At 35.7% G+C, this 17,982-nt stretch overlaps 2 protein-coding genes across 2 annotated transcripts; both read left to right on the forward strand.

The window, feature by feature from the left end:
- The first annotated feature begins 349 nt into the window (after positions 1–349).
- ak5l (adenylate kinase 5, like) lies at positions 350–9,881 on the forward strand. Its single transcript, XM_083527705.1, has 8 exons — positions 350–507; positions 3,565–3,751; positions 5,535–5,714; positions 7,187–7,359; positions 7,767–7,880; positions 8,682–8,873; positions 9,365–9,446; positions 9,534–9,881. The coding sequence occupies exons 1-8, from the start codon at positions 448–450 to the stop codon at positions 9,548–9,550; spliced, it is 1,005 nt and encodes a 334-aa protein (XP_083383831.1). The 5' UTR covers positions 350–447; the 3' UTR covers positions 9,551–9,881.
- Positions 9,882–14,853: 4,972 nt separating this feature from the next.
- On the forward strand, positions 14,854–15,617 carry cmlc1 (cardiac myosin light chain-1). The gene has a single exon (XM_083527712.1). It carries the CDS (start codon positions 14,916–14,918, stop codon positions 15,516–15,518), a length of 603 nt encoding a protein of 200 aa, XP_083383838.1. The 5' UTR covers positions 14,854–14,915; the 3' UTR covers positions 15,519–15,617.
- Positions 15,618–17,982: the final 2,365 nt, after the last annotated feature.

Consider the following 17,982-nt stretch of genomic DNA (forward strand, 5'->3'; position numbering starts at 1 on the left):
AGCACTTTAAGTAGGATTTCATTAGACTATGTGAATCTGGGCAGAACCGAGTGACTGACACACACACACACACACACACACACACACACACACACACACACACACACACACACACACACAATGGCTCTGTCGAAAAGTAAGGAGCGCGTTGCCAGGTTTGAGTTTTTGGTGTGGATAAAAAAAAATATCTTTGAGCGTACAAACAGGATAAAATATTCATTTACGTAGTTTTGAATGCTTCAATTTATTTATTTTTACTTAAGGTCTATATTATTAAATTTTATTTCACAAAACTACCGTTTTCCACCTGGTGAGAATTTGGGTCCGCGTTTAAAGGAGGAATTGTGTGGCACAGTGAGCTTTAATCTGGCAACCCTGAGCACATTCACAGGACGCTGATTTCACCAGCGGATTTGCTTGACACACTGATTCTATCACAAGAAGAAGATGAACACTAACGACGCTAAGGAGTATCTCTCTAAACGACAAATCCCTCATCTGTTTGAGGTATGGCAAAGAAAATAAAAATAAAAAACTTACCTGAAGTATTGCATGAAGATGCATGTTTGCATTAAAGAGCAGGTAGAGTCAGACACAGCTGTAAAACATCTGTCAGTAGTATCAGCTGCATATGGATAAGGTGCTTGTTTCCAAAAAGTTATGCATGGTACAGAGATTCTTCAGGTTGTGTGCCATGGTGCAGTTGTTGTCCTCAAAAGCAGCAGTTTGTTTAGTTTTACTAAAGCAATCTGTCTGAAGTTATACGTTGCTCGTAAATATTTTATACATTATGCATTATTATTAAGTCTTTCTTGCACCTTCATTCCTCTTTTCATAGTGCATTTTGAAATCAGGCACCTCAGTGATCCCTCATTAATTGATTCCTAATGGTTCTGAAATATTTGTGCATATTGTATATTTTAAAACTGATCAGTTGATAACAAATAAATAATAAGAAATCAAATGCATTTTCACAAAGCAGTCCTTTTCCTCTTGTTATAATTTAAGATAAGAGGGAAAAAAAACCCATCCTTTTACTTTATCGCTGTTGGGAAAGTACTATAAGTTTGGAGCAGGTCGCATGGAATAGACTGATACCTCATTGATATGAACAATGACTTTGGCACTTCAAATGTGTCACTATGGTGATGTTCGAGTGGGACACTGTGATTGCAGAAGCCTCAAGCCACAAGTTTGCATGCAAGTGCCAAGTTTCTCTTCTGAGAGTGTCAAGGAGAGAGTCTGAGCTCTGAGGGGTCTCATGCAGATGCATACAAATCACACAAACGAATGTAGAGGTTGGGAAACACATGCAGGTACGAAGATATACAAAGACAGCTCCTTTAACAGCGTGCTTTCAGAATGTTCTCTGCAGCGAAACAAGGGGAATCTTTTACTTACACATGCTGGAGTAGGCAGGTCAGTATTTCTGTGCTCTAACTGTGAATATGACAGGATTGTGTTTTTTTGGGTGATAGGTGAAGATGGAAAACTCCACATGTAGTGCGCTGGCTGTCTCCAAGGCAACAAGCTGCCTATTTACTTCATGTGAATCATCATATTTTAAATCCAAAGAATAAAAGGATAAGAATAAAAGAGTGCAAACAAGAGAGAATATTGGAGACAGACCGATAGAGAGAGAATACTCTCAATGCAATACAATATAGAGAGAGTTACAATAATCTAGCATGGTAAAGGCATTAATGCGAGTGAATTTGTATAGGCACAGTATACACGTAGACAATACATTAAATTTTCTTTTAATCACAACTAGACCTTTCTTTGCCCCCCCCCCCCCCCAAAAAAAAAGAAAAAGACAACAGGATATATATATATATATATATATATATATATATATATATATATATATATATATATATATATATATATATATATATATATATATATATATATATATATATACTTATCTTCATAATGACTCTTTGAGAGTTTAAAGATATAAAGATTCTATATATATTAGACTCCACTTCCTTCTTGAACCTTAAAAGGTCTTTAATACTCCATATTAAAGACACAGCTGTGCCTTTGTAGTGCTCACAGATGTTACTGTTCGAAACTGCCATTCCAGAAACAACACTGATTCATAAATTCACAAAAAACTCATGAGTCATGAGGAAAGGGAATGAATGAAAAGAACATGGAGATTTTAAATAATAATAATCTTCTTCTTCTTCTCTTATTATTATTATTATTATTATTATTATTATTATTATTATTATTATTATTATTCGTGAGATATAGTCAGCTCTTTTTTGGCTTCACGATGCCTTATTCAGTAACTGATTATTTCTCAAGCTGTGTGTTCGTTGGATTTCCATGTAAATGCACAGCATTTGTTTTTGCATCATAAAAAAAAGAAAAGGCCTGATTAGCACAATGGATTTCTAGTCCTCCTCTCGAGCAGTCCACAGCACAACCGTGTGGGCTGAATTGAATGGCCATTTGCAATTATCATTTCCTTTTCATATCACCTGTCAGTGTCCATCTGCAGTTCTTTAGGGATACATTTGCACTTGTTTGTAGGTATGATCTGTTTGACCTTGTGAAATCTATAGGCAGAAATAAAATATAATGTATTTGTGATTGTAGCTAAGACTGAATATGTTACCTGAAAAAACAAAAACAAAAACATAAATAATAAACCGATATAGCAGTGGTGTGGAATTTGTCTCTGAAATTTTGACATGCACTTATCAACCACTTTATTAGGAACATTTGCACATTTGTGCAATAGTTCGAACAGCCAATCACTTGGAAGCAGCATAGAAGATACAGTCACGCAGATAAGGGCAGAAATCTTCATGTAACGTTCTTACCAAACATCAGAATGCAAAAATGTATGCAAGCTCTGTGAATTTAAGTGTGATATGGTTATTGGTAATATATAGGCTGGATTGAATGTTTCAGAAAGTGTTTACACAGAATTGTGTAAAAAGCAAAAACACTTCCGATAAATAGAACTGCATGATGACACACCTTGTTTATGACCTGAATGACCAGACTGCTCGGAGCTGACTAGAGGTATAAGGTAACTCAAATATGTACTATGTGCAGAAAAGATCTCAGAACTTAAGGTGGATCCAACAAGTGAAGTCTAACAAGTCCCAAAAATGTCTGGTCTTCTGCTGTTTGGGTTTGTTTGGACTTCTACAGTCTAGATTATCCTGTGAGCCCATCTACCTCAAGGTTGATGTTTTGTACATGCCAAGCTTTTCTGCTCACCCTGGTTTTAAAGACTGATTATTGAGCCAATATTTTCATTTTTATTTGACCTCTCTTATTAACACCCTCGTACTCAAACCAGCCAAACCAACAGTCATGCCACGGTAAAAGTCACAGTCACACTTTTCTGTATTCTGATGTCTGTTTTAAAAAAATATCTGAAGCTCTTGACCTGTACTCACAACATTTTTAACTGTCACATGATTGGCTGAACAGCTACCTACATGAATGCACATGTATTCAGTAAAATGGATAGTGAGTGTATGCTGTACCTAAACAAGGCATTTATATTTATACAATTAATGCTTTTCTTTTCCCAAGAGTATGTTGACTGGCTTGATGTATCACCGCCCCGAGGACCCTTTGGCCTTTTTGGAAAATTGCCTGCAGAAAACTAGAGAACTCGGAGGTCCTGAATGTGTTGCATGGGACACCTTCATCATGCCTGATCGTAAACCACTACCACCGATTACCACTGCCCAGGGAAAGAAAGCCCCCTGCAAGCTGGGTAGTTTTGCTAAATACCATCAGAAATGATTCATTTACACCTGGCAACAAAGCAACAAATGTATTCCCAAAGATGAAAATCATCCAGTATTTATATAGGTCAGCATGGGGTGTATGCACAGTAAGGCTTTATTATGATTTTGGGTTACAACGGGTGGAAAATAGGGAAAACAATCAAGATATTATAATAGGCAACAGTCTAAAAAACTGATTCATAGATTATTTAAACAATTAGAAAGCTGTAGACACAACTAAATGCAAAAGCATACAATTTGTACACGCAGTGGAAGTCGTAGCTCAGTAGTTAAAATGTTTGACTTCTGCTCGAAAGGTCGTTAGTTCAAATCCCAGCACCACTAAAAGGGCCACTGCTGGGCTCTTAAGCAAGGCCCTTAACCCTAATGACAAAATGTAAGTGGATGCCAAATGTCATAAATGTAAGCATCTGTGCCTTTTATCAATTGCTGTGTAGGTGAATGAGTAAATGTGAAGGTGGTGAAGTGGTGGCTTAGTGATTAAATTGGAGGTCATGAGTTAAAATCCCACTCACACCAAGCTGCCATGCCTGGGCCCCTGAGCAAGGCCCTTAACCCTATAGCTGCTCAGTTGTATGAATGAGATAAATGTAAGTCACTCTGGATCAGGGGAATCTGCCAAATGCCATTAATGTCAGTGTAAATGAAAGTCACTCCAATCAGGTACAGAGAAAACGCACACCTTCTGGTTCTATGAATCATGGTCCATAATGACCCACAGTTCCAAGACAATTTTTACACCTTTGCCAATCATTGAAACATTAAATTCACTCGATCAATTAATGAAATAAATAAATTAATAGATCAGATGTTGGACCCTTCTGAGCAAACAGGGTTCGGGATCACTGCTGGCTATTTCTACACACTTTTTCTTCTCACTTTGTACTCACTTTTCTTTAACATGGACAATACCCCCCCACCTCCCCAAATAATAGACATATATATATATATATATATATATATATATATATATATATATATATATATATATATATATATATATATATATATATATACACACATATAAAGTTAATAACTAGAAGGAGAAAAGCTCACAAAGAATTATTAGTCCCCCATCTCTTGGCTTCTTACAGCATCAGATGTTCTTAAATAACACTTTTTTAGTCTTTAGTTATTTTGGGATTCGGAGTCAATCATTGAATCACACTAAAGGTGCAATGCCCAGTGTGTATCTGAATTATTTTTAGATGCTGTTTAGACTTGCATCAAAACAGCAGACAGGTGTCTCATTTTGATCAGCATTTTAGACCTGTGAGGTGCGAGGCCCTGCACGCTGTATATTAAAATGAAATTATTCATAGTGAAATAGTGTGTGATCTATACTGTGTAAATGTTGAGTAAGCAAAATTTTTTATAAATGTGCATTTGACACTTGTGGGCTGAAGAAAGATACAAATAAGAAAGAGACAAATAAACTGTTCTGTTTTTGCCTTTATACCTGCACACTGCTGCGGCAAAGGCAGATTTTGTATAATAAAGTTGCCGCTAAGCAAACAGCATTTTAAACTCCAAATATCACAGCTGTCCCAGCCTCAAACACACACACACACACACACACACACACACACACACACACACACACACACACACACACACACACACACACACACACACACACACACACACTTCCATAAGTGTGTCTCTGCTGTGCTCAGAATGGGCTCCATTGCAAATAACAACTGGTCAGCACTGGGAAATTAATTTTGTGTTATATTTCACTTTCCACAGACACCGGTCCCGGTCCTGGTCCTGGTCTTGGGCCTTACAGACACTATGACAGATTGCCTCCTATTCAGGCTCAGTTCTCCATTGAGAGTGATTCTGATATGACCGAGTCCTCTGGTCTGATACAGGAGTATGATGTCTTTGACCCCTTAAAACCAAGGCCTCACATTATTTTCATCATAGGTGAGGGATTTTGTGTGACAAAGAGTGCATTACTCTGGAATATACTCACACATATATACATACATACATACATACATACATAAAAACATAAATACATACGATATTACCAAAAGTATTGGGACACTGTACCTTTCCTTTTTCTCTAAACTGTTACCACAGAGTTGTAGGGTTTTTATAGGATTTCTTTAGATGTGGTAGCATTAAATTCTGTGTTTACTTAAACTAACAAACCCAAACCTGTTCCAGCATGACAATATCCCTGTGCAAAAAGCCTGACTTTACTAATACGCTTGTGGCTGATGAATACAAATGTCCACAAGCAAATTCCAAAATCAATTGAAACACCTTCCCAGAATATTGGAGGGAATTATACAAGCAAATTGGGACTAAAATACACACACTCACACACACACACACACACACACACACACACACACACACACACACACACACACACACACACACACACATACTGTATACAGTATATATATTACGGCTGTCAAAATTAACACGTTAATATTGCGTTAACACAAAATCTATTTAATTGGCACTAATTTAATTAACTCAATTATTTTTTATTCAAATGTAAATACACAACACACATCTTTTAACAACAATTGTCTTTCTTTATTTAGATAAAAAAATACAACTCCACCAAAAAAATTTTTAATTACTAAACATTTGTTTTACTGATGCGGAAAGTCTCAAATCATGCACCAAAATCCGCCATGATGCAGACATCTGGCAATTAAAACCGCCCGTGTGGAAACATAGCAAAAGTTCCTTTTGGTGTCTCAATAATTTATGTAATTTAAAGTTAATAATGTGTTTTTTTTATGTTAATTTTTCCATGTTTTTAATAGACATGAACAAGTTCAAAAACATGTCTACCATCTTTGAGTGGTAGACATGTTTTTGAACTTGTTCATGTCTATTAAAAAAAAAAATATATATAAAAAAAAAAAATATATATATATATATATATATATATATATATATATATATATATATATATATATATATATATATATATATATATATATACAGTACAGACCAAACTGGAGAGGATCTGCAAGGAGGAATGGCAGAGGATCCCCAAATCCAGGTGTGAAAGACTTGTTGCATCTTTCCCAAAAAGACTCCTGGCTGTATTAGATCAAAAGGGGGCTTCTACTAAATACTGAGCAAAGGGTCTGAATACTTAGGACCATGTGATATTTCAGTTTTTCTTTTTTAATAAATCTGCAACAATGTCAACAATTCTGTGTTTTTCTGTCAGTATGGGGTGCTGTGTGTACATTCATGAGGAAGAAGAATGAACCTAAATGATTTTAGCAAATGGCTGCAATATAACAAAGAGTAAAAAATGTAAGGGGGTCTGAATACTTTCCGTACCCACTGTATATCATTCAGTTTCATTCTCACAAAATTTTATTGTAGCTTTAAGTTCTCTAGTCCTTTTCTCTCTATAGGTGGTCCAGGCAGTGGAAAGGGTACTCAGACAGCTAAGATCGCAGCTCATTATGATTTTGAATGTGTGTCCGTGGGGGAGATTTTAAGAAACCAGCTACTTCAGCATGCTCCCAGTGACAGGAAGTGGGAACTGATTGCTCAAATCATTGCCAATGGAGAACTGGCACCTCAGGTATGGTGCTGTTTCAGTTCCTGTCTCTCCTTTTAACATACCACTGTCATTGCATTATAGTGCTTGCTTACATCAGCAAATGGAAGATGCCGTAATACATGTGAATAAACACACAATCTTTCCAGTTAGTGTGACCATATAATTTTTCATTTATGCACACTTTCATTCACTATTCATTCACTCCATCACATTATGCAGTACACTTTATTTTGAAAATTTGAGCTTAAAATATAAATTATAACAATAAGTTGTTCTTCGGATCTTGTGTGGTTCCGCACTGTAAAATGCCCATTTTCAATTATTATTTCATTTAAGAAAACGTAATCAAATAACCAAATTGTTAATCAATACTTGATAAGCCATATGGACTGATTGCCTTTATCCCTCTCTGAGATTCAATTTTGTAGGAGACAACGATCGAGGAGCTCAAGCATCAATTCATCAAGAAACAAGATGCGAAAGGTTTCATTGTTGATGGATTTCCAAGGGAAATATCTCAGGTGTTCACCTTTGAAGAACAAGTGAGCAATTCAATAAGACGACTGAGAAGGCGATCAATCTTTACTCTGCAATAATAAATTCTCTTACGTTTATTTTCTTGCCATTTCCTGCACACAGCAGCAATATTTATAGATGCACACAGCATGGTTTTAAAACATTATATATATATATATATATATATATATATATATATATATATATATATATATATATATATATATATATATATATATATATATTAGGTGTTCGTGCAAAATTATTTTAATTGGCACAAATTTTATTAATGCGCAATTAATGCAGTGCGCAATTCTGTTTGAACATTTTCATTCATTCATTCATTAAATAAATCAATAAATATAAAAGAGGTGAAATCAAAACCTTTAACGCAACACACATTTATTCACGACGTCTTTTCTTTACTCAATTATAGATATAAAAAAAAATGATAAATTAACTCAACCGGAAAATATTTTTCATCACTAAACATTCGTTTTACTGATGTTCCAAGTCTCTAATCAGGCACCAAAATCCGCCATGATGCTCACGTTCTGATGATTTACGTCATTTAAAACACCATAATTACTTTAAAACTTTTGTCATCATGCTCTATGTTGAGTTTGGTTTCACTAATAATAACATACATTTGCATAAAGCATCCATATTTGTCCATGTACATGTTAATTAAAGTATTAAAAACTTTATTTAGGGTACATTTAGAACAGAATGAACCTAATTTTACTTTTAAGTTGCCTTTGAAAAGCAAGACATTACGAAAAAAGTCCGAAAAGAAATTCCTGTAACATGGCATGTCCTGCTCTCAGATTGGCTCTCCAGACCTAGTGATCCTACTAGCTTGCTCTAATCAGCAGCTGCGTCAGCGTTTGGAGAAGCGTGCCCTGCAGCAGGGCCGGCCTGATGATAACGCGCATGCCATTGAGAAGCGACTCGAAACCTTCAAGCACAACATCACCCTCATAGCCAAGTACTTCCAGGAGAGAGGACTAATTATTAGGGTGAGAACTTGGAATCTGTCATAAACTACAATAAATATAAAACACATAAACTTTGTGTTGTGTGTGAAATGCTGCACATTTCCCAGAATTCTTGTTGTATCCACACTGGCATTTTTTACTCTCATAGTGCAAGTGGATAGTTTCCCTTATAGTTTTACTCGAATTGAGTCAAGTCTTATGGGGGTCCCCAGATGTTGTGTAATTCATTTTTTTTTTTTTTTTTTTTTTTTTACTAAAATAATCTTGGGTCTATTTTTACTCGTCGTGGGGGGTCCCGGATCCCCCCCCCAACCTTCTCACTTCGAGCACTGGTTTTACTGTACACTGCTGAATGACATGCAGGGACATTTAAGCGTTAAACATTATTAACAAAGTATTGAACGATTTATTTGCACAAACAAAGCTTTTTAGCCATTATAGAAATTTTTTATGGAATTCTGTAATAATAATAATAATAATAATAATAATTATGTAAATCCTTTTGTCTTCAGGTTGATGCCGATCGAGAAGAAGATGATATTTTTACAGACATCAAAGCCATAGTGAAAGAGAAACTGTTCTCAAACAAAGAAGGTGATTGCTTCAAATTCCTCACATTCATTTCACTTACATTTCTTTTGAGATAAACCTCCTCATTTCTACTACTCGCTTCCTTTGCAGAACCACCAGCTTTATAAGTTCTTTGACTCCCACAAAACCTCACAAGGTTTCTCTGCGTTGGACATCATCTTTTTTTATTTAAAAAAATATATATATATATTTTTAGCACAGCTAAACTATCTTCTTCCTGCAGCCAGCTTGTTGCATATTTCCTCTAATCAAAATTATTATTTTTTTTAAACGCAAGAGAAGATCGTTTTCTCTTTTGTTGTCTGTTCTGCTTAACCCTGTGTTTTACTCTTTTAATCATTTATATATGTAACAATTTCAATTGCTCTTTTTTTTCTTTGGTTTAAATCCACTTTCTATTAATGTTATTGTATAAAAGTTTCTTGTTAAACAACCAAACAGTCATTGTGCTGAATTTTAAGTAGTTTTAGTTCATATAAAGGATGTCATAACGAAGTGCTGACCTTTTGGCTATGGCGTGAATGCAAACTCCAAAAAATGAAAAACAAAAAAACATTCAATATTCAACACATATTCTTTTTTTCGTGTCACTCAGCACGACTGCCTCCGTCTGGCTCCGTCTCCATAGCAACAAGGTAATGCTGACCGAAATGCCAAAGGAAAAGTTTTCCCCTATTTTTAATCAGAGAATAAGGCAAAAAATATACGGTTAACGTTGGGGTTATACTCTAATAAATGGTTTATAATAGCGACTAGCTTACCGAATATAAAGCAATAAAAACAAGGATAAAATCTCCTGCTAAAATGTTGAGTAATAGTGCTGGAATATAAAAAATTTTTAATAACAAACCAGAAAAAAACAATACAGCATCTGTGGTCTCCAGTGGCAAAAAGTAAACTTCGGCAGAGGCTCTGAAAATACTTTCTATTGAAATACATTACATAAAAAGTCCTCAGTGACACTGTGTCTAGGGTCAATAGATTGACTATATCACTAATTGCCATGAGACTGGGATGCAATATTACATGCCATTGCTCTCATGAATGGTCTGCTATCCTGCTTACTCTAAAAAAATGGTCTCACAGAACACTTTATAAGGAACACTACACTAGATAAAGGCTCCTTTTGCTCTCAGAACACTCTTACTTCTTATATTGTAGTCAGTACTGACAGCATGAGAGCATCATGCATTCCTGCAGATTTTCCAGGTGCATTTCATGCTGTGAATCTCCTGTTCTAACATGTATCGGTGAAAGCAGACTGAATAACATATACCCCATCATTACCATTACACCACCTTCTTTAGGCTGGAATGTTGACACAAAGTAGGTTGGGCCCATGGATTTATAATGTTTTCACAAATTCTGACCCTACCAACTGTGTGTTTTAGAAGAAATCAACATTTATCAGACCAGACTGTTTTTTCAGTCTTTTAAAGTTTCATTGAACCTGTAGAAAACACTGCAGTTTCTGATTTCTGTCCTTGGATGACAGAAGTGAAAACTGACATGGTCTTGTGCTATTGTAGATTTTCTGCCTCAAGGCTTAATGTGCTGTGTATTCTGAGATGCTTTAATGCTCACCATGGTTGCACAAACAGGTTCTCAGAGTTGCTCTAGCATTTCTATCAGCTCATGAACGAAGCATTTCTATAAGCACAGTTGCTGCTCACTGGATGTGTTTCATTTTAGATACATTTTATGAGATTGTTGTGTTTAAAAATGCCAGGGGATCAGAAAATAAATAAATACTCAAGCCAGAATATTGATCAAACTTTCACATTTCCTTCCATTCTGATAGTTGATGTAGCATTACCCATTGCTGCTGGCCCAAACCTCCATTATTTTAAGCAAGGCCTTCTCTGCTGGTCTAAACACTATCTGAATCACATACGTTTTTATATTACAACCCCAATTCCAACAAAGTTGGCACACTGCGTAAAATTTAAATAAAAACAGAATGCAATGATTTGCAAATGTCATAAACCCATATTTGATTCAGAAATGCCACTATCCTCTGTTGGCCAAAGCTTATTTAAAATGTACTGAGGCAAAGTGGAAAAAATGAAAAAGTGGATGGTGGTGTTTCTGGATCATGTTCACGCATGCCTTCTTCTTTGCATGATAGTGATTTAACCTGCATTTGTGGATGACATGGCAAACTCTGTTCACAGACAACGATTTCTAGAGGTGTTGATGAGCCCATGCAGTGATCTCCATTACAAAATCATGACTTTTTTCAAATGCAGTGCCACCTGAGGGCCTGAAGATCACCCTTGTCCCTTGTGCACAGAGATTTTCTCAGATTCTTAGACACTTTTATTGATATTATGCACTGTAAATGATGAAAAATTTCCCAGTTTCCCAATTTCATGTTGAGGAACACTATTCTGAAATGTTTCCACAATTTGTAGACACAGTCTTTCACAGATTTATGTCTAAGAGACTGAGATACACTATTAATGCCAAATCATCTTACTGACCTGTTGCCATTTAACCTCATTAGTTGCAAAATGTTTCTCTATCTGTTTAATTTTAATAACAAAATTTTATCCAGACTTTTTGCCTGTTCCAACTTTTTTTAGTAGATTTGCAGTCACCCAATTCGAAATTACCTTATTTATATATTATAAGAAGGGTCTTTACTTTGATATGCTTTCTATGTTCTATTGTAAAATAATTATGGGTTTATGAGATTTGCAAATCATTGCATTCTGTTTTTACTTACATTTTAAACAGTGCCATAACTTTTTTTGATTTGGCTTTATATTTTTTCCTAGAATATGTATTGAAATTTTCCCAGTAGTCTATTCTCTTCATTTCCCAGCTTTTCTTTGGGTTGTGCCACTTCTAATAGTGTATGTTTTACGTTAAAGTTTCTATCAATCACAGTTCAGGAATCACGCATTGCCAGAGTCAAAGGAATCTGTCGTGAGGCCTTCAGAATCAACAGTGCAGACGCCTGTAGCATAAAGTACATGTTGCTTAAAGCCTGTTACTTTGACCAATCAGATTTCAAGTTGATGACCCCAGGGCCGTCTAGTAGGCGTACAATAACGTTGGCGTTTACACATCTTTCGATTGGATGGCCAGTGAGCGCACTAATTAAAGTCTAACAGGATGACATATCTCTATCCACAAGACATGAGGGCTCTTATAAAAACTCTAATTATTAAAATCGTATGCTTTATATTCACCAGATCTCAGCATATCTGAAAACATATGAGAGATGTGTAAGATTAAGGGAACTAAGGGAACATCGTTTGTGAGAATGAAGTTCATCTTTCCAGATTAGTTTCAACACTTGTAAGGTACTTGTAAGGCACAGTGTTACAGGTTACCCAGTGTTTTACTGTTGTTTTACTGTAATTTGTCACCTGATTGTACATCTATATTGTACATAAAGTACAAGGGATTTGTTTAATTTCCATAAAAATATCTTTTGTCTCTATTTCTAGTATGAGTTTAATGTTTAAAATTATTTGTACATTGCAAAATTTAATTATTTGAATGTATTTAAGAGTATTTACTCTCCATCTATATAATATTTGTGCCAGGCTTAAGAAAGTTAGCAATTCTACAATTGTAATGTCTACCTGTGTTTTGGTAGGTGATACACTAGATGGCAGTCTTTTGCTTTGTTAAAAGTCTGCTTATAATCATCATCATCATCATCGTCATCATCATCATCATCATGAGACTGTAAAAAAATTTATTTATCCATAGGCGAGGCTTTACTGAAAGGAAACCATTTTCAAGATGTTTATTAACTCTGAAAATAAATATTGTGTATGCTTTAAATTCAGGAAAAAAAAAACCCCACAGCATCTCTTACTGAGATTGTATTAAAATGATTTACGAGAGCTTACTCAGGTTTGATGTAGATGGTCATTGTTCACAGGGTCTGAAACATACTTATCAGAGCTGCTGTCTGAGTGAACAATGCTGCGCCTCTCAGAATAGCATCCCACTTATCCTTATCCTCCTTATCAGTATGGCTGCCTGTGGAGCTGACAAGCTGACACAAATCATGCCACAGGCAAATGAAGGCACAAACTACTACTAATAACCATTACATTGCATGGTTGCTTCTTTATTACAGTATGTACAACATTTTAACTACGGTAAGTGGCCGGATAAGTTCACAATATATAATGACTGACCCTCTGTTGCTGTGCACAATTTGTCGGCCCCCTCTTAACATAACGAGTATGGGACCGGGACCACTATAGTACTACCACTGACAAAATATAAATTAGATTTTGGTCTATTACCAACAAAAAAAAAATTATGCAAATTTTTAAAGAACACACCAGCTATACACCGACCAGGCATAACATTATTACATTATTACATTATTATAACAATATTACTGGTGATGAAATAATACCGATTGTCTCTTTATCATGGCACCTGTTAGTGGGTGGGATATATTAGGAAGCATTCCGTCTTGATTTGAGCGAGTTTGACAAGAGCCAAATTGTGCAGGCTGGGTGTTCCCAACTGCAGTGGTCAGTATCTATCAAAAATGGCCAGGAAAAGAACAGTGATAAACCAGCGACAGGGTCGTGGGCAGTCAAGGCTCATTGATACGCGTGAAGGAACGATGGCTGGTCCGTGTGCTGCTGAATTGCTGAAAAAGTTAATGCTGTTTATGCTAAAAGAGTCAGCAGCTGTTTTGGCAGCAAAAGGGGAAGTGACACAATATTAGGCAGGTGGTCAATTTCATGTACATATTTCATATATCAACTTTTCTTTTGAATGAAACTCTTAACTTTAAATGTACTATGACTCATGCTGCATCTTTTAAGGTCATGCTTCAAGGGTTGTTTGGGTAATTCTTTTACTAAGTTCTTTTACTTGCAAATCATTTCTCAAAGCGAAGGCAATTTGTATAAAAGTATATAAGGTCATATGAATGAAATGGAAATTTATCATGGTGTCTGCTGCTGGAATTTCTGCTTCACTTTACAACATGTTCTATTGTCCTTATATGTCTTGGTGGTTGGTTGCAATCTTGGAGACCTCTATTATCCCGCATCTCTACATTTTAATCTTTATCCATTCGTTTTTTTGACTATAGACATCCTGGAATGTGCGATAAATCTTGACACATTCTGTATACGTATCTATGAAGGATAATTGTAACATGAATATTAAGGCGCTATTCCAGACAGGGATATTGAAAATTTCAACACATGAAAAGGCGTTGGTTTAATAGAACAAAATGCAACAGACCTTAATAAAGACTTTACTATAGAAGGGTAAGTAAATAGGTTGGATCATAGCAAGCATTCCAGTGTGACCTACGTGTCACTCCAGTCTATTTCAATTCATCTCCAATTATAGTCGGCCAATGCTCTGGTTCTGATAAACCTTATCTCATACCCTCCAAGACATGTATAAAAATACAAGCCTGGCTCATCCAGCTTGCTCTTCATCTCCAGACTGTTGGCTGCAAGCGTGTGCGACATGGCCCCGAAAAAAATCGAACCCAAAAAAACAGAAGCCAAAAAACCCGAGGCCAAAAAGGAAGAGGCTCCAGCTCCTGCTCCTGCTCCTGCTCCAGTCCAGGAGGCACCCAAAGAGACTCAGGTCGAATTAAAGAGTGTGGTATTGGAGTTCTCTCCAGACCAGATCGAGGAGTTCCGAGATGCCTTCACTTTATTCGATGAAACGCCAGCGGGAGAGATGAAAATCAGGTATTCCCAGTGTGGAGATGTGATGAGGGCTTTGGGCTACAACCCCACCAATGCTGATGTCCATGTTATCCTCGGGAAGCCCAAGGCAGAGGAAATGAACAGCAAGATGCTGGACTTTGAGACCTTCCTCCCTATGCTGCAGCACATCTCCAGGGCCAAGGACCAGGGAACTTTTGAGGACTTTGTGGAAGGGCTCAGGGTTTTTGACAAGGAAGGCAATGGTACAGTGATGGGTGCTGAACTCCGCCACGTTCTGGCAACGCTTGGAGAGAGATTGACTGAGGACGAGGTGGACCGCCTCATGACGGGACAAGAGGATGCGAATGGATGCATCAACTATATATCATTCGTCAAACATATCCTCTCTGGCTGAGCGGGAGTCTGTCCTGGTGTGACTTTAAAGCATTTGAAGGACATTTTGGAGGAAAAGTCGCTATTGGTGAATGTAAAATAAAGCTAAATTCTCAATTCATTTTGTTGTTTGTATGTTGTTCATGTTATTTTCCAGGTTAAAGTCTGGTTAACTAAATATAGAGTGTATGGTTGAGCTGTAAATAGGCCCAGAAAAGATTTCTTTCATTGCTGCTTGGAAGAAAATGCTTTTCACACCAGGTACAATATTTAATATCAAATATCTAAATTGAATAGCCAATATAAACAAACATTGATTTATCTAGTGGATCTTGTACAGTATTTCCCAGTGCAGAAGAAAATCTAATGCAGATGTGTTGGAGTCGTCTTTTGTTTCTTTTGATTTCACCTGCAATATATTTCAAATCCAACAGGATACAATATCAAACGAACACTAAAATGAATTGTAGTGTAATTGTCCTAAACGCTTATCGAAATAATTACTTTATGAGAAATATTTTTCTAGCAGGTCATACAATACAAATATCAATCTGAACAATTCAAATTGTATCAGAACACACAGTTCTTACATGCCAGTGCAGCACACTGAACGCTTCTAACTCCCTATAGGCCACGTCCAGCACTGGTGTGTCAACTGATTCTCATTTGCTTTGAGGACATTGTCATTACGGATATAACATTGCTTTCTTAAATGGAATACACACAGTACTCAACCTGAATCAATACAGAGCTGCTTATTTCCCCCTAAGGACAGTGCTATAGTATTTTAATGATCTGATTTTAAGACAGTGTAGATAACTTTTCCCCAGTGAGCTGCATCTTCAAAACAGGACTCCAGTCTGTGATTAAACATTTACTGAAATATTTGACTATTTGTTATTTTTCTATTTTCTATCTATTTTTCTGTCTAACCGACACAGATATAATGATAGTCATAGTAAAAGCAATCATTTATTTAACTTTTTTTTTTTTTACTAATTCTAATACACTTAATTGTAATAATTGTATGAATGAGCAGGGATAGAGTATATTTACTGTCCACTTTATTAGAAACACCTGTACATTTAAACATTCATCTATTTATCTATTTAGCCGATCAGGTGGCAGCAGCACAATAAAATAAAAAAAATACAAAAAAATACAAATAAAATTAAATAAATACAAATCTTTCAGATACAGGATAAGAGCTTCAGGCAATGCTGTTCATATCTGATGTTCATATCGAACATCAGAACGAAAGAAAAATGTGATCCTTGTGACTTTGATTGTTAAAGGGTATCAGTAACAGATGATCTGGTTTTAGTATTTCATAAACTGCTGAATTTTGAGGATTTTCTAGGATCTTACAAAGAATTTTGCAAAAAAAAAAAAAAAAAAAAAAAAAAAGAATAGTCAGAATGAATGCAAAAGCCCTCATTATAATAGGAAAAATATTAAAAAATTAGCTGACCCTGTTTATTTAAAAATAAACTGTTAATGGGATAAACTGTGATAGGGGATAAACATCGTTATGGATTTAAACATTGTTAAGAATTTATTTTGGGAAAAAAAAGTCCTGAATTATAATATTATCCTTGATTTCGTGTAATCTTTTATTAGGAAATACAACATAGCAAATGAAAATTTATTCTATACAGTCAAGTCTGTCACTTTTACAATGCAGTTGTTTCAGTATACAAAGGAAATCCTGAGTCAGCATAAGCAATGCTAAAAACAATACTGAATTTATGATATCTGCATAAGGACAGAAAAGAGATGATATTAAATATGTTTACAAATGTTTATTTTGACTGCCAATTAAAAGCAGACGATTAATATTAAAACTCGTTTTTTTCTTCTTAGAAATGAGAAATTCTGGATGTTCAGCAAAATCAAATCAGTTTTTTGAATAATAAATAATCAATTTTTATTTGTTATTTTTATTTTATTTTATTTTTAGATAAACTATGTATTCGTTGCCATAAAAAATCTATTTGTCTCTTTCCCTGATGGATTTCCATAAATATGTTTGACCATTACAAAACAGTGTAACATGTGAGTCCAATAAAGGATCATGTTTTGATTTTTTTCAGAGAAGAGGATGTTTGGTGATGGCAGGCTTCCTAGTATAGTTTTTTCTCACCACATCTGTTCTTCCTGCTCTCCGATGCCTCTGTTACACTCCAAACAGAGCCGGCCCAGACAACATCCATCAACTGAATTGCGAGTAATAAGACCACAGCAGTGTCTGCCAACTACAGATCTTTTTGAATAGCTGCATGTTAGATAAGGACAAGATATAATGTGTAAGTCGCCTGCTGTCCGGTACTGTAATGTGCTGCTGGTTGGTCCTCTTTAGGGAGTCACAGACTAGACACAGATTAGGGCTAGTGGAAAAGGCAAGACTTAACCTGTATCCTGAAAACTTCTGGCAACTGAGAGCTAATTTCAGTTATAGCCCACATCTTTTTAAAGGTCTTCTCTTT

Source organism: Silurus aristotelis (genome assembly GCF_946808225.1).
Source record: "Silurus aristotelis genome assembly, chromosome: 23".
Taxonomy (NCBI): domain Eukaryota; kingdom Metazoa; phylum Chordata; class Actinopteri; order Siluriformes; family Siluridae; genus Silurus; species Silurus aristotelis.